Source organism: Neofelis nebulosa, chromosome 9 (assembly GCF_028018385.1).
Source record: "Neofelis nebulosa isolate mNeoNeb1 chromosome 9, mNeoNeb1.pri, whole genome shotgun sequence".
NCBI classification, from domain to species: Eukaryota; Metazoa; Chordata; class Mammalia; order Carnivora; family Felidae; genus Neofelis; species Neofelis nebulosa.
Window position 1 is genome coordinate 67984620 of NC_080790.1, and position 25175 is coordinate 68009794.

At 39.7% G+C, this 25175-nt stretch overlaps 1 protein-coding gene across 3 annotated transcripts in view; it reads right to left on the reverse strand.

Moving 5' to 3' along the window:
- The window catches only part of ACYP2 (acylphosphatase 2), a 282564-nt gene that overhangs the window by 171450 nt on the left and 85939 nt on the right, over window positions 1-25175 (reverse strand). Inside the window, exon 1 of one of the 3 annotated variants that reach the window (XM_058684106.1) lies at window positions 8456-8710. The exons of the other annotated variants lie outside the window; for them this stretch is intronic. Within the exon in view, the coding sequence (XP_058540089.1) occupies window positions 8456-8594 (139 nt within the window). The 5' untranslated portion in view covers window positions 8595-8710. Of the gene's footprint in view, window positions 1-8455; window positions 8711-25175 lie in introns of those variants that run through there. 3 annotated transcript variants of the gene reach the window in all.

Consider the following 25175-nt stretch of genomic DNA (forward strand, 5'->3'; position numbering starts at 1 on the left):
CCAAAAAATAAGAGTCCAGGGCCAGATGGCTTTCCAGGGAAATTCTACCAAACATTTAAAGAAAAGTTAACACCTATTCTTTTGAAGCTGTTCCAAAAAATAGAAATGGAAGGAAAACTTCCAAACTCATTCATAAGCCAGCTTCATAAGCCAGCATTACCTTGATTCCAAGACCAGACAAAGACCCCACTACAAAGCAGAACTATATACCAATTTTCCTGATGAACATGGATGCAAAAATCCTCAACAAGATACTAGCCAACTGGATCCAATAAGACATTAAAAGAATTACTCACCATGACCAAGTGGGATTTATACCTGGGATGCAGGGCTGGTTCAATATCCACAAAACAATAATGTGATACATCACATCAATAAAAGAAAGGACAAGAACCATATGATCCTCTCAATAGATGCAGAGAAAGCATTTGACAAAATATAGCATCTTTCTTGATAAAAACCCTCAAGAAAGTAGTGATAGAAGGATCATACCTCAAGATGATAAAAGCCATATATGAAAGACCCACTACTAATATCATCCTCAATGGGGAAAACTGAAAGCTTTTCCCCTAAGGTCAGGAACACGACAGGGATGTCCACTGTCGCCATTGTTATTCAACGTAGTGTTGGAAGTCCTAGCCTCAAAAATCAGATAACACAAGAAATAAAAGGCATCCAAATTGGCAAGGAGGAAGTCAAACTTTCACTCTTCACAGATGACATGAAACTCTATATGGAAAACCCTAAAATTCCACCAAAAAACTGCTCGAACTGATTCATGAATTCACCAAAGTCATAGGATATAAAATCAATGTACAGAAATAGGTTGCATTCCTATACACCAATAATGAAGCAACAGAAAGAGAAATCAAGGAATTGATCCCATTTACCATTTCACCAAAAATCATAAAATACCTAAGAATAAACCTATCCAAAGAGGTGAAAAAATCTATACACTGAAAACTATGGAAAGTTTATGAAAGAAATTGAAGAAGACATTAAAAAAATGGAAAAACATTCCATGCTCATGGATTGGAAGGACAAATATTATTAAAATAATACTACCCAAAGCAATCTACATATTCAATGCAATCCCTAACAAAATAATACCAGCATTCTTCAGAGAGCTAGAACAAACAATCCTAAAATTTGTATGGAACCAGAAAACACCATGAATACCCAAGAACCTTGAGAAAGAAATACAAGCTGGAGGCATCAAAATCCTGAACTTCAAGATGTAATACAAAGCTGTAATCATCAAGACAGTATGGTACTGGCACAAAAACAGACACTCAGATCAATAGAACAGAATAGAGAACCCAGAAAAGGACGCACAAATATATGGCCAACTAATCTTTGACAAAGCAGGAAAGAATATCCAGTGGAATAAAGATAGTCTCTTCAGTAAGAGGTGATGGGAAAACTGGACAGCAACATGCAGAAAAGTAAACCTGAATTACTTTCTTACACCATACACAAAAATAAACTCAAAATGGATGAAAGACCTCGATGTAAGACAGGAAGCCCAAAATCCTAGAGAAGAAAGCAGACAAAAACCTCTTTGACCTCAGCTGCAGCAACTTCTTACTCAACAAATCTCCAGAGGCAAGGGAAACAAAAGCAAAAATGAACTATTGGGACCTCATCAAAATACAAAGCTTCTGGGAGAGTTCCGGAAGATGGCGGCGTAGGAGGACGCTGGGCTCACCGCACGTCCTGCTGATCACTTAGATTCCACCTACACCTGCCTAAAGAACCCAGAAAACCGCCAGAGGATTAGCAGAACGAAGTCTCCGGAGCCAAGCGCAGACGAGAGGCCCAAGGAAGAGGGTAGGAAGTGCAGCGAGGCGGTGCGCGCTCCACGGACTGGCGGGAGGGAGCCGGAGCGGAGGGGCGGCTCGCCGGCCAAGCAGAACCTCAGAGTCTGGCTGGCAAAAGCGGAGGGGCCGGACGGACTGTGTTCCGACAGCAAGCGCGACTTAGCGTCTGGGAGGTCATAAGTTAACAGCTCTGCTCAGAAAGCAGGAAGGCTGGAGGACAAAGGGAGGGAGAGCTGCTGAGCCCCCGGACGGCAGAGCTCAGCTTGGCGGGGAACAAAGGCGCTCGCCAGCGCCATCTCCCCCGCCCGTCCCCCAGCAAAAATCCCAAAGAGAACCAGTTCCTGCCAGGGAACTTGCTCGCTCCGCGCAAACACCCAACTCTGTGCTTCTGCGGAGCCAAACCTCCAGCAGCGGATCTGACTCCCTCCCGCTGCCACAGGGCCCCTCCTGAAGTGGATCACCTAAGGAGAAGCGAGCTAAGCCTGCCCCTCCTGCCCCCGTGCACCTTGCCTACCCACCCCAGCTAATACGCCAGATCCCCAGCACCACAAGCCTGGCAGTGTGCAGGTAGCCCAGATGGGCCACGCCACCCCACAGTGAATCCCACCCCTAGGAGAGGGGAAGAGAAGGCACACACCAGTCTGACTGTGGCCCCAGCGGTGGGCTGGGGGCAGACATCAGGTCGGACTGCGGCCCCACCCACCAACTCCAGTTATACACCACAGCACGGGGGAAGTGCCCTGCAGGTCCTCACCACTCCAGGGACTCTCCAAAATGACCAAACGGAAGAATTCCCCTCCGAAGAATCTCCAGGAAATAACAACAGCTAATGAAGTGATCAAAAAGGATTTAAATAATATAACAGAAAGTGAATTTAGAATAATAGTCATAAAATTAATCGCTGGGCTTGAAAACAGTATACAGGACAGCAGAGAATCTCTTGCTACAGAGATCAAGGGACTAAGGAACAGTCACGAGGAGCTGAAAAACGCTTTAAACGAAATGCAAAACAAAATGGAAACCACGACGGCTCGGATTGAAGAGGCAGAGGAGAGAATAGGTGAACTAGAAGCTAAAGTTATGGAGAAAGAGGAAGCTGAAAGAAAGAGAGATAAAAAAATCCAGGAGTATGAGGGGAAAATTAGAGAACTAAGTGATACACTAAAAAGAAATAATATATGCATAATTGGTATCCCAGAGGAGGAAGAGAGAGGGAAAGGTGCTGAAGGGGTACTTGAAGAAATTATAGCTGAGAACTTCCCTGAACTGGGGAAGGAAAAAGGCATTGAAATCCAAGAGGCACAGAGAACTCCCTTCAGACGTAACTTGAATCGATCTTCTGCACGACATATCATAGTGAAACTGGCAAAATACAAGGATAAAGAGAAAATTCTGAAAGCAGCAAGGGATACACGTGCCCTCACATATAAAGGGAGACCTATAAGACTCGTGACTGATCTCTCCTTTGAAACTTGGCAGGCCAGAAAGGCTTGGCACGATATCTTCAGTGTGCTAAACAGAAAAAATATGCAGCCGAGAATCCTTTATCCAGCAAGTCTGTCATTTAGAATAGAAGGAGAGATAAAGGTCTTCCCAAACAAACAAAAACTGAAGGAATTTGTCACCACGAAACCAGCCCTACAAGAGATCCTAAGGGGGATCCTGTGAGACAAAGTATCAGAGACATCACTACAAGCATAAAACATAGTAAGTTAACAATAGTAAGATACTCAGCACATGGAACATACCCTATAAATGTCACACCTGCGCATGTGCACACACGCACACACACACACACACACACACACAGGAATATTACTCAGCAATCAAAAAGAATGAAAACTTGCCATTTGCAACTGCATGGATGGAACTAGAGGGTATTATGCTAAGTGAAATTAGTCAGTCAGAGAAAGACAAATATTATGACTTCACTCATATGTGGAATTTAAGATACAAAACAGATGAACCTAAGGGACAAGAAGCAAAAATAATATAAAAACAGGGAGGGCGACAAAACATAAGAGACTCTTAAATACAGAGAACAAACTGATGGTTGCTGTAAGGCTTGTGGGTGGAGAGATGGGTTAAATGGGTAAGGGGCATTAGGGAGGACATTTGGTGGGATGAGCACTGGCTATTATACATAGGGGATGGATCACTGGAATCTACTCCCGAAATCATTATTGCACTATATGCTAACTAACTTGGATGTAAATTAAAAATAAAAAATAACAATAAATTTAAAATTAAAATTTTAAAAATTTAAAAATTAATAAAATAAATAAATAATAAACATTTTAGAAAGGAAGGAAGGAACAAAGGAAGGAAGTAACTGAATCCCTATAGTATCTTCTAACTTATCTATAAATTTCAAACTATTCTAAAACAAAAGATTTATTTTTTTTTTTTTTCAACGTTTTTTATTTATTTTTGGGACAGAGAGAGACAGAGCATGAACGGGGGAGGGGCAGAGAGAGAGGGAGACACAGAATCGGAAACAGGCTCCAGGCTCCGAGCCATCAGCCCAGGGCCTGACGCGGGGCTCGAACTCATGGACCGCGAGATCGTGACCTGGCTGAAGTCGGACGCTTAACCGACTGCGCCACCCAGGCGCCCCCAAAAGATTTATTTTTAAAAAAGGTAGAGGAAGAGAAGCAGCAATGGAAAGCAACAGCACCCAAAGGCTCTATATGTAGACTTTGCAGATCCACCTGAGAAGTGAATCCACTATTGGTAATAATATCTCTATGAGTGTATTTTCCTGAATTTCAAACCACCAAGTTATAAACTAATTCTTAGAATATGATGTTTGTAAATTTTGCTGTATTTGAGAATAAGGCAGAACACCTTTGCCTCTAGAATGTTTTGACTGCCTTTTGTCACCAAGTTAAATTCATTTTTTTGTTTATTTTTTTTGTTTTTTTTTTATTGTTTATTTATTTTGAGAGAGAGATAGTGTGGGGGAGGAGCAGAGAGAGAGAGAGAGAGAGGGAGAGAGAGAGAATTACAGGCACTGACAGCCTAGAGCCTGATGCACGGCTCAAACCCATCAACCACAAGATCATGACCTGAGCCGAAATCAAGAGTTGGACACTTAAACAACTGAGCCACCCAGGTGCTCCTTAAATTCAAACATTCTGAACAGGCATATAACAAACCTTGATTTTGGTTGGAAAATATTTTCTGTCCATAAACTCCATTAAGCCAGTTTAATTCATTGATCAATTTTCCATCAGGACAGGATAATTAAATCATTTTCCATATTTTCCATATTCATTTTGATATCATTGAAACCATCTTCATTGGGAATATTTTCCATTTAAGTATTTTACTGACAATTTTATTTATCAATCTAAATTGTGTCCATATAAAATGTTCCCAATCATTGCTTCTTCCATTGTAAATTTATTTTTATAGCTATTATTTCCAGCAAGTCAGCTTTCACTAAGATTTTATTATTCCATACTTTTAAATTAAAATTTAATCTTAAAATGTTTCCTCTAGGGGCACCTGGGTGGCTCAGTTGGTTAAGTGTCCGACTTCAGCTCAGGTCATGATCTTGCAGTCTGTGAGTTCGAGCTTCGTGTCAGGCTCTGTGCTGACAGCTCAGGGCCTGGAGCCTGACTCAGATTCTGTGTCTCCCTCTCACTCTGCCCCTCCCCTGCTCACACTGTGTCTCTGTCTCTCTCTCTCAAAAATAAATAAACATTTAAAAAAGTAATCAAATATTTCCTCTAATTATTATCCATTTTATATTAAAATTAAATTTTGTTTTTATTATTATCAATAATTTCTATATAAGCATTATGACTTAGACAAAAGGCTAATGGTTTGTATTTATTTCTTACATAATCTGTAAGAAAACTGTGGGTTTTGTGAGACAAAGATATAGACTAATATAAAGAAATAGTGGCAGTGTCACCAAGCAACAGAGACAGAGTCAAACATCTGACTGTTTATGGACCAGGTCAAACTTCCTTGGAGCCGAAAGTCCTCAGGGTCATAAGCCATAAAAATGTCCTCAGGGTCATCCAGACTGGTCCAAATGGCTGAGTGTAAATGTCCTGTATCAGTATATATATATATATATATATATATGTGTGTGTGTGTGTGTGTGTGTGTGTGTGTGTTTGAGGAAGAGGCAAAATAAAGGTGGAAAAGGTATTGAAAGGAGAATCAATGAGTTATAGTGATTAAGAGCATGGGCTTGGGTATCAGAATGTCAAGGTACAAATCCTATCACCACTACTTAATTTGCTCTGTAACCTGGGAAAGTTACTTCTCTATGCCTCAATTTTTCTACCTGATACATGAGGAAAATGTTGAGGTCACAGGGTTGAGGATTAAATGAGACAATATATGTAAAATATTGAGTACAGAACTTGGCACATCCTAGGTTCCAGCAAATGTCAGTGTATATGTGTGCAAATATCTGACTCTGAATTTGTCACATATACTATGCTTTGATAAACCAATAGTATGCATGTACTCTTCCATTTAACATACCACAAACTATAGGAGTTAGCCCTAGAGATGATTTTTTAAACCCCACTCTTCATGTGTAGTTGATCTTTATATGCCATATATAATTGATCATTATATACCACATAACCACCACATACACAAAAATACAATTATATTGTTAAAATCAAGAGAAATACATTATGCATTAACACAAAACACTGCATAATGGAAACATGCAGGTTTTAGAATTTGAGAAATGCAGGATCAAATCCCATTTATTAACTCAGGACTTGTCTAAGTTAGTGAACCTCTCTGTATCTGTTTTCTCACTGTGCAAACGGGAATAAGACATATTTCTCACAAAACTGTGGTAAGGATTAAGTTAACAATAGTAAGATACTCAGCACATGGAACATACCCTATAAATGTCACACCTGCGCATGTGCATACACGCACACACACATGCACACACACAACTCCTTAATTAGTGCCATTTCTGTCCAAATGACCAAATATTTTGTCATAAAATATTTTCATATTTTATGTCCTGTGTTTCAAATGACTTATTCTGGCAATTTCCAACCCAGAATACCAGATCCCTGGGCATACACAAAGACTTACTATAGGTACAAGGCCTTAGATAATTTTAAGAAAATCAGTTTCCAGATCTTCAACATCCACATGTATTCTTTCCTCGTGTTGGCCTGTCTGAGAAAGCACCTGTGGTCTGAGGTGGTTCTCCTTTCCTACAGCCCTTTGCACAAACATCTTTGAAAGGAAAGTCCTTAATCTCATTCTGTGCATCACCCCAAAGCATAAAAACCTCTAGAGTACCAAAATAGAGTACAGTTTCTTTAATCAAGTTTCCATAAACACCTCCAGCTTTCTCCTTAAGAAATGTCTCCAATACAGATTTTCCTTTTATTTTTTTTTTTAAATTTTTTTTTTTTCAACGTTTTTTTTTTTGTTTTTTTTATTTATTTTGGGGACAGAGAGAGACAGAGCATGAACGGGGGAGGGGCAGAGACAGAGGGAGACACAGAATCGGAAACAGGCTCCAGGCTCTGAGCCATCAGCCCAGAGCCCGACGCGGGGCTCGAACTCACGGACCGCGAGATCGTGACCTGGCTGAAGTCGGACGCTTAACCGACTGCGCCACCCAGGCGCCCCCAGATTTTCCTTTTAAATTGAATAACATTTATCATGTTTTTAAGTATAGTTTTATTATTTACATGAACTGTATTCTATTAGTAATCATAATAGCAACTCAAGCCAGAAGAAAAAAAATTATAAAGCTTTATGGTCATAGGAAATTAAGAAAATATATTTAAATGTATATGTACATATATACACATACATACTGTACATACATATTGCAAAAAAGCTTGATAGGGTGATCAATAACAAACTCTCAAACATAACAATGGGATAAAATTCTGTGGGGGAAGTGGAATGGAAATCAAACTCAAAGAGGAAAAGGTATGATGTAAAATTTTCCAACGCTAAAAAAACTTTAAATGATGGCAATTATTAAATCACTAACTTATTTATATTCCATTGGATAAATTCCTGAGTGACTTAACATTTTAATTTTGAACTAAAAATAGTAAAAATCAGCCAAATATTACATCCTTGGCAACTAAATTTTTGATGAAACAAAAACTAGATAACTGAATTCTGTTAAGAGCTACACAGAAGGGGGAGAAAGGGTAATCTGGCAAAGCGAACCCTCAAACATCAAGTGTCCCTTCTGAAATTCAAGCCCAATTTCAGTGACTTGAAACGAAGACCACTAGTTCAAATGCCCTCTCTTCATTACTTACCCAACTTTATTCTTTCCCACCCCTCCCGCCCCCCAACCCCGCACCTCCTCACTCCGCGGGCTCGGAAAGCCCAGCAGTCCCCTTTCTACCTCCCCTCGCCCCCTCCTCACACCTACAGCGTTCTCTGCTCTCCCTCTCCTCTCCCACCCCAGGTCTTCGGCGCATGCGCGCTTGGATGCAGTCCCATCGGAGCTGCTGTGTCATGGCCGAGCGGAAGTCCCGGCCACAGCGGGGAGGGAGGTGGGGGCGTCCTTAAGATGGGAGGCACTTTTCTTAGCTTTCTCCCCTTCTGCCCAGAACACCTCTTTGATCGCCCATTGTCGCGGGGAGGTGGGGGTCGTCCCCTACCCTGCACTCTCCCGAACACCTCGTAGTCCACGGATTTGAGTCGCCTGGCGGCAGACATGGCGGCGAGTCCTCTGCCGAGGAGCCGGAGTGGGGTTCGGGACGCGGCGACTGCGGCGGCCAGGAAAGGGAGGGGGCACATGGGACCTCTCGGCGTACCCCGCGCCTGTCACCAGCCCGGGACGCGAGCGCGCCGGGGTCACGCGTCGGAAGGTGGCAAATGAGACTGCGGGTACTGGGATCGGGGGCAGCTAAGGACGCTGGACGGGAAGACCATTCGGTCCCTGGCCCCGAGGCCTCCCTCTTTGCCCTCCCCTGCCTTATGGAACCTGACTGGCTTCCCCGCCGGTTCCATGTTCCCTGCGATTTAATTAACCTCCGGGCTCGTTTCTCAGTGTTGGTAAATAAAAGCCGGATGCTGTGCCCAGATGTCAATAGTTTGGTAACCAAACGTGATTGCTTTTGAAATGAAAGATCTGCCAGCTTGTTGATTGAGGGCACTTGGTTATTGAGTTAATTCTTATTAAATGTTTGGGCGACTGCCAAGTCTATTTGGCGATTTTGAGCCAATTCTTAAGGTAATGTGTGCACATTTTCATCTTTTCTGTTGAGTCAGAAAGGTTTGGGACCTGAATCCATATTCAAATGGATTGTAGTATTTTCTGGGATAAGAAACTTGAAAAATCTAACTTCTTTTATGCGGGTGGAAACGGAGAGTCGGGGGGGAAATCTTCTTGCCTGCCGTTCACTCACATAGCTTTTTTATGGTCTTATTGTTGAGCGACATCCCAATTGCCTACAAGGTTAAGGCAGTTTGTACTTAGAGAATGCACTTTATGGTGAGCTGTTATGAAGTCTTAATTTAAAGCAACCCACCACTGCGAAGAATCTGGATACAGCTATTGATAATCTGCTGCCTTCTAGAATTCCAAATTTTTTTACTTGTGAGAATTTGCATTTCTCAACATAATTTGTTGGCTTCAATACCTTTACATATTTCTCTGCATCTGGCCACCGAGTTAAAATAATCCTCTACAATATGATTCAATATTATGTGCCAATTCTAGTAGAGAACACCAAAAATCATCTAAAAGTTGGTTAGAATTTGGTTAAAACATTTTAAAGTAAAATTCCAGTATTCTGGAGGTGCTAATCCAGGTAATTTTATGTAATGAAGACCCTGGCTTATTCCAGAGACCTGAAAATTATGTCTACCTCTCTTCCCCGTGTTTATTCCATGCCCACTCTAGAATCTACATAGATCCTACACCCTTCTTTTCAATGATGTCTCTCTAGAGTTTCTACATTGCATTGTAAACAAAACTGAAGGCCTTCAGCCTTCACTAACCTCTTATTACCTGCTTATCCCCATTCATAAATTATTCTGTAGTTTATAGGTAACCTACTGTCAAGGCACTTTGAATTATTCTGCTCTCTGAACATACCTTGACCTTTAAAAAAAAAATCTTTAGGGGCACCTGAGTGGTTCAATCAATTGAACATGGGACTCTGGGTTTCAGCTCAGGTCATGATTTCACAGTTCGTTGAGTTCGAGACCTACATAGGGCTCCATGCTGACATGCCAAGCCTGTCTCCCTCTCTCTCTGCCCCTCCCCTGCTCATTATGTCTCTCTCTCAAAATAAATAATTTAACTAAAAAAAAAAAATGTTTTGTAAATCTTTGCTCTTGGATCTACTTTATTTAGACTACTTCTCTAATTCCCAAATCTCCCCCTATTCCTTTTAGTTGCCTGTGTAAGTGCTTACCAGATTTCATCCTAATTATTAGTGTCTTCTTCACTAGCACTGTGCCTTCTAAGAAGTAAAACTCAAATTGGGTTGAGATCCTGTCACTACCACTAATCCTGTCACTGATAAGCTTGACATTTTCTTTTTCTTAATCTTGGACTTTCCCCCACATTTACCCAAGAGTGCCCCTGCCAATTATTATGTAGCTTTATTGTAATTTTAGAATGCTATAGCAACAATTGACATTTGCTTAGCTAAAAAATTTACTGTGTCCGCCAACTACAGAACATTAGCAAACAGACGTTTTTTCAGCATGGATTGCCAATAATATGTGATACTAAGACTGTAAAAATTTTAAGCAAATATCACTAATAATTAAGCTAATTTTAAATAATAGAAACATCTTTGCATAGAGAAATTTTTTTCAGTAGGAAAAAATAATCTATAACCCTAACACAATCTTTATCATTTGTGGGTTCTCTTATACATATATTCTAAGTAAAGTCATAATACAAATTCAACCTTTATTTTTTCTTTTTTGATATTATAGTCTTTCCAATGAATATTTTACTAGTTTCATGATACTCTGTTAAGTGGGTATAACCATAAATTTACCTAAGTCCCTATTACACACTCAGATTGCTTCTAATTTGTCATTACCATAAAAAATATTGTGAAGGAAATATTCATGGACATAGCTTTCTTCCCATATTTTTAAATTATTTAGAAGTTTGAATACCCAAACTGTTTAAATATGTAATTTTCTTGATACATATTGCCAAGTGGTTTTCCAAAGGGCTGCACCAATTTAAATATACCACTACCAACACTACATGAGTGTATGACTGTTTGGTTTCTGACACAAACAAATGTAAGCAGGTGCTTCACATACAATAAATGACTCAATTAGAAGAAAAGTTTTCATTTTGGAACCTGAGCAATAGACTTGAGGTAACTAGGCTTTGTGTTACTGATTGAAATTAAAACCTAGGTCATGATTTCAAGGTTTGTGAGATCGAGCCTCGCATCAGGCTCTGTGCTGACATCTCAGTGTCTGGAGCCTGCTTTGAATTCCATGTGTCCCTCTTTCTCTGCCCCTCTCCTGCTTGCTCTCTCTCTATTTCAAAAGTAAACATTAAAAAAAAATTTTTTTTTTAATGACCAGGCCACAGAACTTATAAAATAGGGACAGACAATATAGTCTCTGTACCCAAATGATGTTTGAACTGAGTAGGTCTCATCTATAAATCTCTGTATCATCACCATGAAGGGTCAGTTAAAAGTTATTCCTAGAGTGATTTCTCAGAAATTTGATATTAAGGTATAATTAATTTCAGGCACAACCAAAATTACTTAATCTATCAACATATTTCTACCACTGAAATAGTTTTGTAATCATTATGTTAAAAGAGAAAGAGTGAACAAAATATAAACTATTAACTTCCACAGTTGAAGAGGCCTGAACAAACCAATTCTGTGATTTCCTCACGGAAGGAATACTTTACAGACAAAGAAATGGTTAGATAATTAGTACTAAACTGGATTCAAGATCGTTAGACACCAGACTGTTAGTCACATGAAGAAGTAGCTAGTTTCCCAGAAGAGGCTGTAATCTCATAATTTATCAGAAAATTTCTTAAGCATTTTATCAGGAAAGCATATTTCTTCTCAGAAGGAAATTCTGTCCCAGGTTTGAACCAATTTTTCTTTATCACAGTCCAATTTGATATTCAAAGCTCAGAAGTACATTTACCATTAAAGTCATTTCCTTCTCCTAGCTTGGTACTGTTAGGCTAGGCATGGTTGATTCCTCCCCTTGCCTTAGTTTCTCTCTGCCTAGATGAGAATTGGAAAGAATTTGTACTTTTGGAATTCAGTGTGGGCTCTCCAGGATTGGTAGATATTCAAAGCTGATTAGTTCTTTTGAAGGAATCTTTCTGGGGGGATTCAGAGCTTTTCCCCTCCAGGAATTCCTGACCTTTGCTGTCTTGGTAAATGATGTCTATACTTTGCCTAGGGGCACACATCCCCATTCCAACTTCTGTATTGAATACTACACCTCCAACCCCTTTCTGCTTAGACTAGCCCCCAACAAGAAGGCTATGTGGGCTGGGATCCCTTTTAAAATAAACACAGGACCAGATTCCTCCTTTCCATTACATCTAATTGTGGGGACTCATACCCCTGTCCTACCACTGATAGAAGGTGCAGTTTGCTCTGAATGTGACCACCTCTGTCTGCTCTCTTGGAGGCATCATTCAAGTATTTCCAGCCACAGCCTTTCCTCTTTACTTTCTGCAGTCATGGGTCAAATGCCAGTCCCTTCTAGCTCCAACGAGTAAATGCCAAGCTCTCAAAAGAAGGGGTTCTTTTAAAGACCCCTTTAAAGACCCTTTCACCAGGTAGTGAAGGGAAAACACCTGTTTTTTCTCTCCCTTGGTGGGACCTGGGAGAAGAGAGAAAGCCACAGCTCTCCAATAACTTTCCTGGAAGAAATCCTGTCTCGAGCCCGAGGTGGGTGTTGGGCTAAGGATCTTAAAGCCAGTTTTCAATACCCCTTTTACATGACATGGTAGTCCAGTACCTCATCTTGAAATGTGGGTATAACTAGTGCTTTGTTTTCAGTCTCAGGTCTCAGCTAAAACTGAGACAAAAGTCCCATTTTCCAAATCAACAGAATTCAATATACAAACCCTGTTAGGATCGTGATTTTGAAAGTTCAACAAGACATTTTTGAGACCAAACACAGGTTGACTATTAAATATTATAGGATTATCTTTGTTATATATAATCATGACATTGTGGTGTATTTTTTAAAGGCCTTACCAATTAGAGGTATATACTGAAATCTTTTAGGGTGTTATGAAATGATATTTGGGACTTGCTTTCAAATCCTCCAGGATTGGGGGTAGGACAGTTTAGAGAGAATAAACTTAGTAAATTGGTGATAGTAATTGCAAGTAAGTCATGGGTATATGGGGATTCATTATACTGTTCTCTAATTTTGTGTGTGTTTGAAATTCTTAGGTAAAGTTTTAAAATAAAATATAAAATTTTAAAAAAGTCCCTTTCATTCTACAAAATATGTGATCAATAATCTTCAAAACTGTCAAAGTTATGAAAAACAGTGAAATCCTGAGAAATGACCAAGAGGAGCCTAAGGAGACATGATGGTTAAAGGTAATGTGTATTAAGGATGGAATTCTGGAACAGAAAAAATTTTCGGTAAAAACTGAGGACATCTGAATAAAGTGTGGACTTTAGTGAAACAGTAAGGTATCAATAATTGGGTCATTAACTGTGACAAATGTACCATCTTAATGTAAGATATTAATAATAAGAGAAACTGGGTATAGGGTATAGGAGAACTCTCTGTACCATTTTAGTAATAGTTTTATAAATCTAAAACTGTTCTAAAATTAAAAATTTACTTTTCAAAAGTCCATTTTAATATCCTGTTATATATTTTCATAATAACATTTGAAAATAATTTCTCACTGTAGTGAATAACAAAATTATTAGTTTAATTTTTTTAATGTTTATTGATTTATTTTGAGGGAGAGCATGTGTGCATATGTGAGCTGGGGAGTTGGGGGGCGCAGATAGAGAGAAGAGAGAGAATCCCAAGCCCACAAACTGTGAGATCATGACCTGAGCCAAAACCAAGAGCCAAAAACAGTCAGCTCAACTGACTGAGCCACTCAGGGGCCCCTAGTTTCAATAAATCGGTACATGATTTAAATTTTTCTTAAATTCCTAAGTCAAGCTAAGATAGAACTGAACAGTTGACCTCAAAGCACTAAAGCTGGTCTTAACCAGTATAAAGAAGCACAAACAGATAATTAAATATAATAATACCTCAACTAATGAAAAGAATGTGTTACAGAAACATAGTTCATTTCCAGAAGAAAATATATAAAATGCATGAGAAAGTTTGAGATGTGAAGAAACAGTATGGAAAAATACCATTATGCTTAGCACCAAGTGCTTTAGAAAACAGGAAATATGCATCTGTATGTCTTGACTAAAGAAAGGATACAGTTAAGATTAGATAAAGAAAAAACTAATCACCACTACTGCTGCTTGGACACATTACAGAGGCAACAAATGGCAAAGCCAGTTTATGTACAGAGTGTGCCCAGGCTCTGAGTCTTAGCTATAGCACCAAGATCAGGAAGGGGAAAAAGCGGACGAACACTAGCTCAGAAAAAAAGTAGGCAGCCCAGGCCCTTCCCTTCCTAATACTTCTCAACCACAGACTTCAGCCAGTCTCAGATTTGCTTTTCCTATGAAAGCAAGGAGGCTATCTGGGGACATTCTTTCTAATTCCTCCTTAGTGTGCACACACATACACATACACACATTCATGCATGCGCGCTTATTGCCTGAAAGGTATAAAATCACATTTACCCTCGGATCTGGGCTAGTGACATCAAGGGTTCTCCTGTCTTTAAAACATATCTAATGGGGCGCCTGGGCGGCTCAGTTGATTGAGTGTCTGGCTTCGGCTTAGGTCATGATCTCACAGTTTGTGGGTTCAAGCCCTGCATCAGGCTCTGTGCTGACAGCTTACAACCTAGAGCCTGCTTCTGATTCTGTGTCTCCCTCTCTCTCTACTCCTCCTCTGCTCATGCTCTGTCTGTCTGTCTGTCTGTCTCTCTCTCTCTCTCCTTCAAAAATAAATAAAAACATTAAAAAAAATTTTTTTTAATAAATAAATAAAACATGCCTATTTTGGGTGCCTGGGTGACTCAGTTGGTTAAGCGTCCAACTCTTGGTTTTGGCTCAGGTCATGGTCTCAAGGTTCATGGGTTCGGGCCCCTCACCCTGCTCTGCACTGACAGTGCAGAACCTGCTTGCGATTCTCTCTCTTCTCCCCCCCCCCCACCACTCTCACTCTCTCAAAATAAATAAATAAACTTGAAAAAAAATATTGAAAAAATAAATCTATTTCATGATGCCTTGGTGGATAACTGAGTTGGTATACAACATCCATTCCAATGTCTTTCTAGCTTGCTTTCCTGTTTTGTAGAGCTGGAAAGTTTAAAGTTACATCCATCCCATAGACATTCTTGGAATTGGGATTCCTTACATGCTAGAGGATCAACCATCAGAAGTACAATGCTAGATGCGGAGCAAGGGCATGAATGAGAGACAGAGGCCATCTGCTGCTGGTTCTGTGATGAGCACAATCATAGAGGAATTTTAGTTTTTCTGTGGCATCGTCACATAACTGCAGCTTCTTGGACACCAGGAGGCAAGCAGGGAGCAGGACGTTCATTTCACTAGTTAATATCATAGCAAGTGTGGCAGGTTCCAGAGTCTCAGTTCCCTGGATGTGGCAGTTTCCTGACTGTACCAGCTTCCTGATAGTGGCAGGGGAGATAGTTCTAAAGCCAGCAGCTTCTCAATTCAGCACATTTCCTGACTGCAGAAGAATCTACTTAGTAATTCCCTTGGTGGCCCAGTGCTGCAGTGAGAGTCAATCCTGAAATGTCAGCCTCAAAGTGGTTTTCAATCCTGTCTGCACATTAGAATCTCCAGGGGAGCTTACTAATTATACACATACACATGTCCAAAGGTTTTGATTCAGTATGTCTGCAGTGGATTCCAGAATCTACATTCTCAAAAGCAATCCAGAAGCTTGGGGTACAAAGCTAAGGCTGAGAACGACTGGCCCAGAGACTCTTTCTTTAGGCCCCTCAGCAACTCCATAAGCCATTTAATGCCCAATATTAAATCCATTTCTGTTTAAACTGTCTATAATGAATTATTTTTTCTGTAATTGAACCATGACCAATGCAATGCCTGGGGACAAAATCTTCACAATAAGAGTAGATCAAAGTTTAAGCATAATGTAAGTTCAAATATGCCACCCCTCCTCCTGTCAATAAAGCAGCATTAAAATTTTTGGTGCTTACAAAGAGAAGAAACAAAAATTATAAGAAGAAACAAGCCAGGAATGGTAATAAAACTAAGCCTGGAGTGTTGAAATATAACTTGCTATTGAGATATAATAGCACAAAGGTTTAGGCAACCTATATTATATTCTATAAATTAGTTGCAGCATACTTATTTATTTTGATTGTCTACTTGCTTATTTTGAAAGAAAATTAGTGAAATAATAAATTTAAAAGAACCCTTTCAGAGCCCGAATTGTTTAAGTGAACTATGATTTCTGGTGTGTTGCTGCCACCTACCATCTGTCCAAGGCAAGGCAGGTCATGTGGATATGCTATTCAGTCCAGGAATGTTAATACCAGCTAAGTTCTCTCATTTCAGTGTCACACTTCTAAAATAATTTTAGGAGCATGTTAAACCCCTAAATGATAAGCAGTAAGTGTTTTGGGCGCTCTTTACTCAACATATCACTTAAATATGAAAGTATCTTGACTATTAGATATGGATGTTACAGGAAAAAGAAAACTTACAAGAAAATTCAAGCTGAAAAGTTAAAGCTGAAAGTTAAAGCTGATTGAATTCCTACTATGTACTAGACAGGCATTGTGGCTTACAGTATACTCGTTTACGGCAACCTTTAAGTTTTTCTAATATTTACTTATATTTGAGAGAGAGAGAGCAAAAGCAGGGAAGGGAAAGACACACACACACACATGCACACACACACACACACACACACACACACACACACACAGAATCCTAAGCAGGCTCCAGGCTCGAGCTGTCAGCACAAGCCTGACGTGGGGCTCAAACTCACCAACCATGAGATCACGACCTGAGCCAAAATCCAGAGTCGGACAATTAACTGATTGAGCCACCCAGGCACCCCTCTGCTTAATTCTTCTGTTGTCCTAAAACTGCTATAAGAAGTAAGGAGCATAGGGGCGTCTGGGTGGCTCAGTCAGTTGAGCGTCTGACTTCAACTCAGGTCACGATCTCGCAGTCCGCAGGTTCAAGCCCCGCATCGGGCTCTGGGCTGATGGCTCAGAGCCTGGAGCCTGCTTCGGATTCTGTGTCTCCCTCTCTCTCTGCCCCTCCCCCGTTCATGCTTTGTCTCTCTCTGTCTCAAAAATAAATAAACATTAAAAAAAAATTTAAAAAAAAGAAGTAAGGAGCATAATTTAAAAAGAAAGAAAGAATTACACATGCATTACCCAGCAGTTATGCAATTATAAATTTCTCCCAAGGAAAAAAATGGGCAGGGATTCAAAGATATAAATAAAACAATTGTCACTGCAAGTTGTTACAGTAAAAAATTGGAATTGGAATCTACTCAAATATCTATCAGTTTTTAAATTTAAATAAACAATTCTTACACAGCCTTAGAGAATGATGATGCTGATCAGGGCTTCTTATCAAGAATTCAAGATAGGCTTCAGAGGTTCAAATGCTGACCCTCTCATGGAGTCACTTGTGAGTTCTTTGGATGTCCTGTGAGGCCCTCTTACCACAAAGCTCCCTGATATGGGGAATGCTATTAAAGTGACCAGTGGTACTTTGAAATTCCCTTGCCCTTGGGGGGGTTGCCTTCTTTGGACACTTGCTTCCAAGAAGGCTTAAACCCAAGTAGCTTGCATTCTTTGAAAACTTTCAAGAGCCTCCTAGGACCTACAAAGTCCAAACTTCCTGGCACGGTATTCTTGACATTACATTATGTGGTTTGAGTTGACTGTTCCATACCCATTTCTCATTCACAAGGGATTATTTATTTGTTTGTTTATTTATTTGGAAAAAAACTAGGTACTTTCCTGTATTGTTGTCCCTTACAAATATATATTGTTGTCCCTTACAAATAGTCTGATGATGGAATGATCAATCCAAAACACAGTTTCAAATATCGTTCTTGGCATGCACACCAAATATAACACAAATTAAAATGTGGCATGATTTTGTGCAATTGGTGGAGTGTAAAAAAGGAAAATCTATTTTAATGTGACACTGCAGGACATTCTTTGGTACACTGGTTCTAACATTGACCATATAAAGAGGAAATCAAAAGGTATATTTTGGCTCTGCAGTGAATTAAACCTGAGAAGACACAGTAATGTAAATGGGCATTTGTTTTTTACAATTTTAGAATAAACTCATAGACAAATCACAGAAGACAAAATTGTGATTACAGAAAAGAATGTGTTAGCCACCCAAAAAATTTAAAGCTAGATTTGCTGCCAGGGCACCTGGATGACTCAGTCAGTTAAGTGTCCGACTTTGACTCAGGTCATGATCCTGCACTCTATGGGTTTGAGCCCCGCATCAGGCCCTGTGCTGGCAGCTCAGAGCTTGGAGCCTGCTTCAAATTTTTTGTCTCCCTCTCTCTCTGCTCATCCTCTTCTTATGCTCTATCTCTCTCAAAAATAAGTAAACATAAAAATTTTTTTAAAAAAACCAAAAAACTAGATTTGCTGCCAACAGAGTTTGGGAAGTAAAAGGGAAGAAGAAAAGGTGAAGGGTACCATCCAAGCAAGAACATCCTTAATGAGAGATGGTCTTCTAGTTGATGGAATGGTAGATAGAGGTTCAAGAATGTTGTCGGAAATTAAAGAGGTGAAAGAAACCAAGATTCGTGACAAAATTATATCAGAAGAAGAGAGGCAGCGGCGGAGAGAGGCAGGGCAAGCGAGCTAAATTTGCACAGATCATGATATCTAAATCAAGAAATGCTCATTCTGAGACATCAAGGTAATCACGAAAAGAACTAAAAACAGAAACTACTAAAAGTAGTTACCTCCAGAGACCAAGGTAAAGGACACCACAAGGAAGCAATCAATCAAATCCAGAATATGGGACATTCTGCAAGATGACTGACCTAGATTCTCTAACAAATCGATGGCATGGGGGAAGAAATGAGCTACAGAATAAATGAAATTTAGGAGACAAAACAATCAAATTCAACATGGAGCTCACATTTGAGATCCTTATTAGAATGATTTTGAAACAATTAAGAAACTTTTGATTATGAACTGGGTATAAGATGATGGTATAAAAAATCAATAATATTTTTAGGTATAATAATGGCATAGAGGTTACATTTTAAAATACCTTTGTAGTTAGAAGCATCATGAAGTATTTCTACATAAAATAACATGATACCTTGGCTTTGCTTTTAAAATACTCCAGTGCCAATCCCCCATACCCCCCAAAATATAGCAGAATAGAGAAATAAGACTGGCCAAACATTGATAATTGTGGAAGCTGGAGTCATGGGGTTCACTGTACCATTCTCTCTGCTTGTATGTATGTATGTATGTATGTTTGAAATTTTCCAAAATAACAGGCTGCTTTATTTATTTATTTATTTATTTATTTATTTATATCTTAAAAGCAGATGTCTTTGAGGAGTATGATAGGATTTGGGGAGCAATGGAGCAAGCAAAATTGTTTTATGTTTTTGATCTATTCAATAAATATTCATTGAATCCCTGCAATGTATGAAGCACCATTTAGGCACTTTTGGGAGAAGTAAAGAACATATCAAAATTCCTGTCCTACTAAAGCTCAGATTCCTGTGAGAAGGAAGAAACAAACAAAAATTACATACAGGGGACACCTGGCTGGCTCAATCCAAGGAGCATGCAAATATTGATCTCAGGGTCATGAGTTTGAGCCCCACATTGGATGTAGAGATTACTAAAAAAAAAAAAAAAAAACCTTGCAGACAGAATAATTAAGTTTTAATATGTTACAAGTGGATAAGTGCTATGAGGAAAGAATAAAATAGGGTAAGAGAGATGAAGAGTAAGGCCAAGTTTACAGTTTTAAATAATATGGTCAGGAAACGGCTCTTTGAAAAATTTAACACTTGGGGGGTCCTGGGTGGCTCAGTCCACTGAGTGACCGGCTCGTGATTTAGGCTTAGGTTGTGGTCTCACAGTTTGTGAGATGGAACCCCACATCGGGCTCTACACTGACAGTGAACCTGTTTCTCTTTGCTCCTCCCCTACTCATGTTCTCTCTCTTTCTCTCTCTCTTTCTCCCAAAATAAATAAATAACATGAAAAATCTTTTAAAAATATAACATTTGAACAAAGACTTGAAGGAGTTGATGGAGATTATAAACCCTTCTGAATTGTTGCCTTTTAATTATGTCCATGGTTTAGCCTAATAAAAAGAATTGAAGATTTCTTTAAAAATAAAATAAAATCCCCCTGCTCCTCACTGCTCCTTCTCTACCTAACAAAATCTTCTCTTTTTTTTAAATGTTATTTATTTATTTTGACAGAGAGAGAATCCCAGACAGACTCCATGATGTCAGCACAGAGCCTGACCCACAGAGCTCCATCTAGTGAACTGTGAGATCATGACCTGAGCTGAAATCAGGAGTCTAATGCTTAGCCAACTGAGCCACCCAGGGACCCCTCAAAATCCTCTTTTATTCTTCAGGCCAATTTCAAGAGATCAACCTTCATGAGGTCTTTCATCCACTGTCAGAATTAACTGCTCTTTTGTGTTCTCTTGTACATGGCTAGTCACAGGTATTTCATTCCCCTGTATCATAGGGTCTTTTATGGCTTTACGAAGCATTTTCACTTTCATTATTTTATTCACACCTCATGATAATCTTGAGTAGTTTTTATTTCAAGATCATTATTATTCCCACTTATCAGATGAGAAAACTAGGGCTCTCAAGAAGTGACCTAACCCAGATTAGTCAGACACAAAGAGTTCAAATTCCAGACCACATCCTCTGTATGCAAACATTACTTCTTGACCTCACTCCACTGCCTCTCCATAATTAGTTGCTTCTAAAGTTCCTTTTTTATGTTAAAATTAGATTTGAATCAAAGTACTTTTTGCATGTGATATGAAATTAGGTAGTTCAGAAAACCTTAACAGGGAAAGCAAGCCTCCCACCTAATCAATCCCCAGGGATTTTTAAAGGACAATTTTTTTTTCCAGCATTTCTATTTTTAATTCTTCTCGTGGTTCTAAGTGTTAACTCTAGACATTATGCTTACACCTTTATACCTTGATCTTATCGCCTTTAGATATTTGCTGACTTTCTCCTTATTTGCTGACTTTCTCCTATGAAAAGTGAGGATTTTGCTCGTTTGCATTGCCCTAACGTCTCAGGTTACGTTCCCCAGGACACAGACACTGAGTCAGACTTGTGCGCAGAATGCTTTGGTGACAACCCAGGAGGAGTGAAAGTGGCAAGATTGCGGGGAGAGGTGAGGGGGGAGGTAACCTGCTGTGCCGCTGCAACAGAAGCCTCTGCCCATTTCAGGAGCTCTGGGGCAGGAAAGTTGTCAGCAATCAATACTTCCAGCCACTGGAGAATGAGCAGCTTGGTCCTGAGGTGGGTGGGGATGTGAGCAGAGCAGCATGGTGTCCACCACAGCTCACCCCTACAGTGCTCTGATCCACTTCCTTAGAGTAAACTCACTCTATTTTCAGTTATCTCCTTCAGATTTATGGTTGGTTCCTTTATTTGGAGAATGTTGGTGAGTTGGATTACATCCCTTGCCTCTTCTGCAAGTGCTCTCAAAATCACATCTGAGACACACCATTTCTACTGCCAATTCCAGATTCCCCTTGCTCTCAGCTAGCACTTGTGCTGGTCTAAGTGGCTTAGCTGGAATGGTGGGGAGAATCCTTGATCTTCATCCCTGAGGGGTCTGAGTCTAATGAGCCAGGTCTACTCAGGTTAGGTTGGCTACATTGACTACTTACCATCAAAACTGGGCAGGTGGGAAAGGAGGGATGCCCTGATCAGCCAGGTGTCCAACGTATTCTTCTCTGTCCTCCATAAAGCTGATATCTCATTCTCTCCTGATGCCCATTATTCCTTCCTTATTCCTTCCCTACCCTATGTGGTTTCCTTCTCTATTCTTCTCTTTCACACATCTCACATACTGAGAAGTGCCTATGAGACAGCTCTAATCTATTGTCCCCTAGGACCATAAATTCAACATCTTCAAAACTAAATTGATTTTTCTATCACCCACTAAACCTGTTCTTCCTCTTTCATCCATCCAGCCCCTGTGTTGGAAAACCTGGTCCATAACCTCCACCTCCCTCACCCTATCTATCTACCAAGTTCTGTAAATTCTATCTCCTACACAGCTTTTAAAGCCATTCTCTTTCTCCCTCCCCATGGTCACTATCCTCATTCAAGGACTCATCATTTGTCACCTGGACTATTACAAAAACGTCTCAACTGCTCTTCCTTTCTCCAGTATCCCCCATAGCCTCCCACCCACATCACACCACATCTTTCTAAAAGATATGCCATTTTGCTACTTAAAACTCTTTTCATGTTTAGGCTGTTTACAACTTGGCCCCTTCCTACTCCTCCATTCACTCCCCCTCCATCCTCTCCCACACCTACTTGTTACTTGTAGCTGCCCAAAGGTGACAGAACCCCTTCAGACCCTTACCTCTATACACTTTTCCTCTTGTCAGACTCCACTTTTCTTCTGGGATTTATTTCACTCCATCCATGACTCTTCCTGAAAGGTAAGATTCGGTGCTTCTCTCCCAGTGGTCACATTGCAATTCTTCCATACCTTTACTTATTTACTTGTTTACTTACTTATTTAAAGTTTATTTATTTATTTTGAGAGAGCACACGAGTGAGTGGGGGAGGAGCAGAGAGAGAGAATCCCAAGCAGGCTCTGCACCATCAGCACAAAGCCCAATGTGGAACTTGATCCCACAAACGATGAGATCATGACCAGAGCTGAAATCAAGAGTCGAATGCTTAACCAACTCAACAACCCAGGTGCCCTCTTTCATACCTTTATTAGAACATTCATCACATTATGTTCTCTTATTTGCCTTAGACACACAAATACATGTGGCTGAAATGTATAAAAAATTGCAATGGTCTTGTATTATATTCATTTGTGATCACAACGTACTATGTTACTTTCAGAGTTCCTAGAAACAGTAGATACTACCAAAAAAAATGTTGCATGAAAAAATGAAATATACAAATGTTGTTTACAGCATGTTGCACCTGAACCACCATCAGCAATTGAGCATATACTTCACATTGTTTCCCAACAGTGTTGACTGATGTTTGCTGACAGGGCCATATTCTCTGGCCTGACCTCAAGATGACTGCCAAGATTTTATGTTCATAGCCTAAGAATGAATAATTCTAACTGTTTTCCCCGGGCAGTGAACCAATGGCTGTCATCTGTTTTAGGGAATGGACCGCAAAAACTAAAACAAAACAAAGCAGGCAGACCGAAGGAACATTGGAGAAGGATCATCTCAACTGTGAGGGCTTACTTATCTATTACTTATTTATCCAGTATCTAGCACAATGGCTGAAATATAGTAGGCATTCAATAAATATTTGTTGAATGACTCGAGAAAGAAGAGGAAGGGGAAAAAATGATGCCCCTGAGGGGGATAGAGAAGTTGTAGAAACCTATCGGTATGATTGGAGGGAGAGAGATGAACTCAGCTTTTAGACAATTAAGCTGTAAGTTGTTTACCCAGCTGGACACATCCTAAAGATATAAAAAGAAAGAGAAATGAAGAAATCCAGAATTGGAAATGTATTTATTTAAAATCAGGAGAGCAAGATGTGCTCCCAAAAGATAAAAGGTCCACAGAAGTAACCATTTTTCTGTATATTTTTAGCTCTTCTGTTATTTACCTTCATGATCCTAAATAACATATTTATACTGCTATCTTGTTAATTTTTTTTCAATTTTAGAAATTACATATTGACTTCCTAACTACTATGGAAGATGACGATTTAGTTTTCTTCCTGTGCACCCCATGCCAATATACACATTCTTCCCCCATTCTCCAATATATTACATACGTACTAAATCAATACTCAGTGTTTATTTTACTCATTTATTCACCCAATAAATACTCCTTTGAATTTCTTTGAGAACTTTAATCATAAATAATAATAATAACATAATAATAATATCATATATTAATAAATAAATAAATAATAATAACATAGTTGTTATATAATAACATAAATTATATATAAATAATAATAACATAGTTTCAATCATTCCAGGCTGCCTTTTCTGGGTGTTGCCTTTTGAGAAACATTAGCACAGTTCCTCTGCCAATTTTAAATCAGTCAAATTATGTCAGTTCTTATTCTGTCCAAGGCATGTGAGGGAAATCAAAATGTCTAAAACAGAATTGGGGCACCTGGCCGGCTCAGTCGGCTCAGTAAAGCATATGACTCTTCATCTCAGGGTTGGAAGTTTGAGCCTCACACTGAGTGTAGAGGTTACTTTAAAATAATAAAAAAAATCTGGGGCACCTGGGTGGCTCAGTCGGTTGAGCGTCCAACTTCTGCTCAGGTCATGATCTCACAGCTCGTGGGTTCGAGCCCCGCGTTGTGCTCTGTTCTGACAGCTCGGAGCCTGGAGACTGCTTCAGATTCTGTGTCTCCCTCTCTCTCTGCCCCTCCTCCACTCATGGTCTCTCTCTCTCTCTCTCTCTCTCTCTCTCTCTCTCTCTCTCTCAAAAATAAATAAACATTAAAAAAATAATAATAATAAACCTTAAAAAAAAATAAAAATAAAACAGAATTCTTACCCTCAAAACATCAAAATTTAAATGGTCAAATCATGCAAATACACACAAAAAGTTAATAAGTTAATGCCTCCTGAGTGATGTAGCCTAGTATATCCCCAGGAGTCAGAAGAAAATGTCCCTGCATATTGGCTTAGCCCAGGACGATGCTGTAGAGAAGGTGGGATAGTGTTATGAGGAATCCATCAAGATGCAAAAGTAGGTAGGGCAAATGGCAAAGAGGAAGAGGAAGAACACTCCAGGCAGGAGGAAATCATTAACAGGAAGGGGGGAAACACTGTTTTCAGGATGCCAAGTAGCCCAGTTTGAATGCAAAAGAATTTCATGGACAAGAGTGGCAGGAGAGAAGGGAGCAAGGACAGCCGAGAGCAGAGTGTAAATAGGTTTGAATATCAACAAGAGAATTCCTGACATTTCCCAATCTTGTGCTTTATTAAAAGATATTAAGTGAGGTGCCTGGGTGGCTCAAACAGTCGATCATGATCTCGTGGTT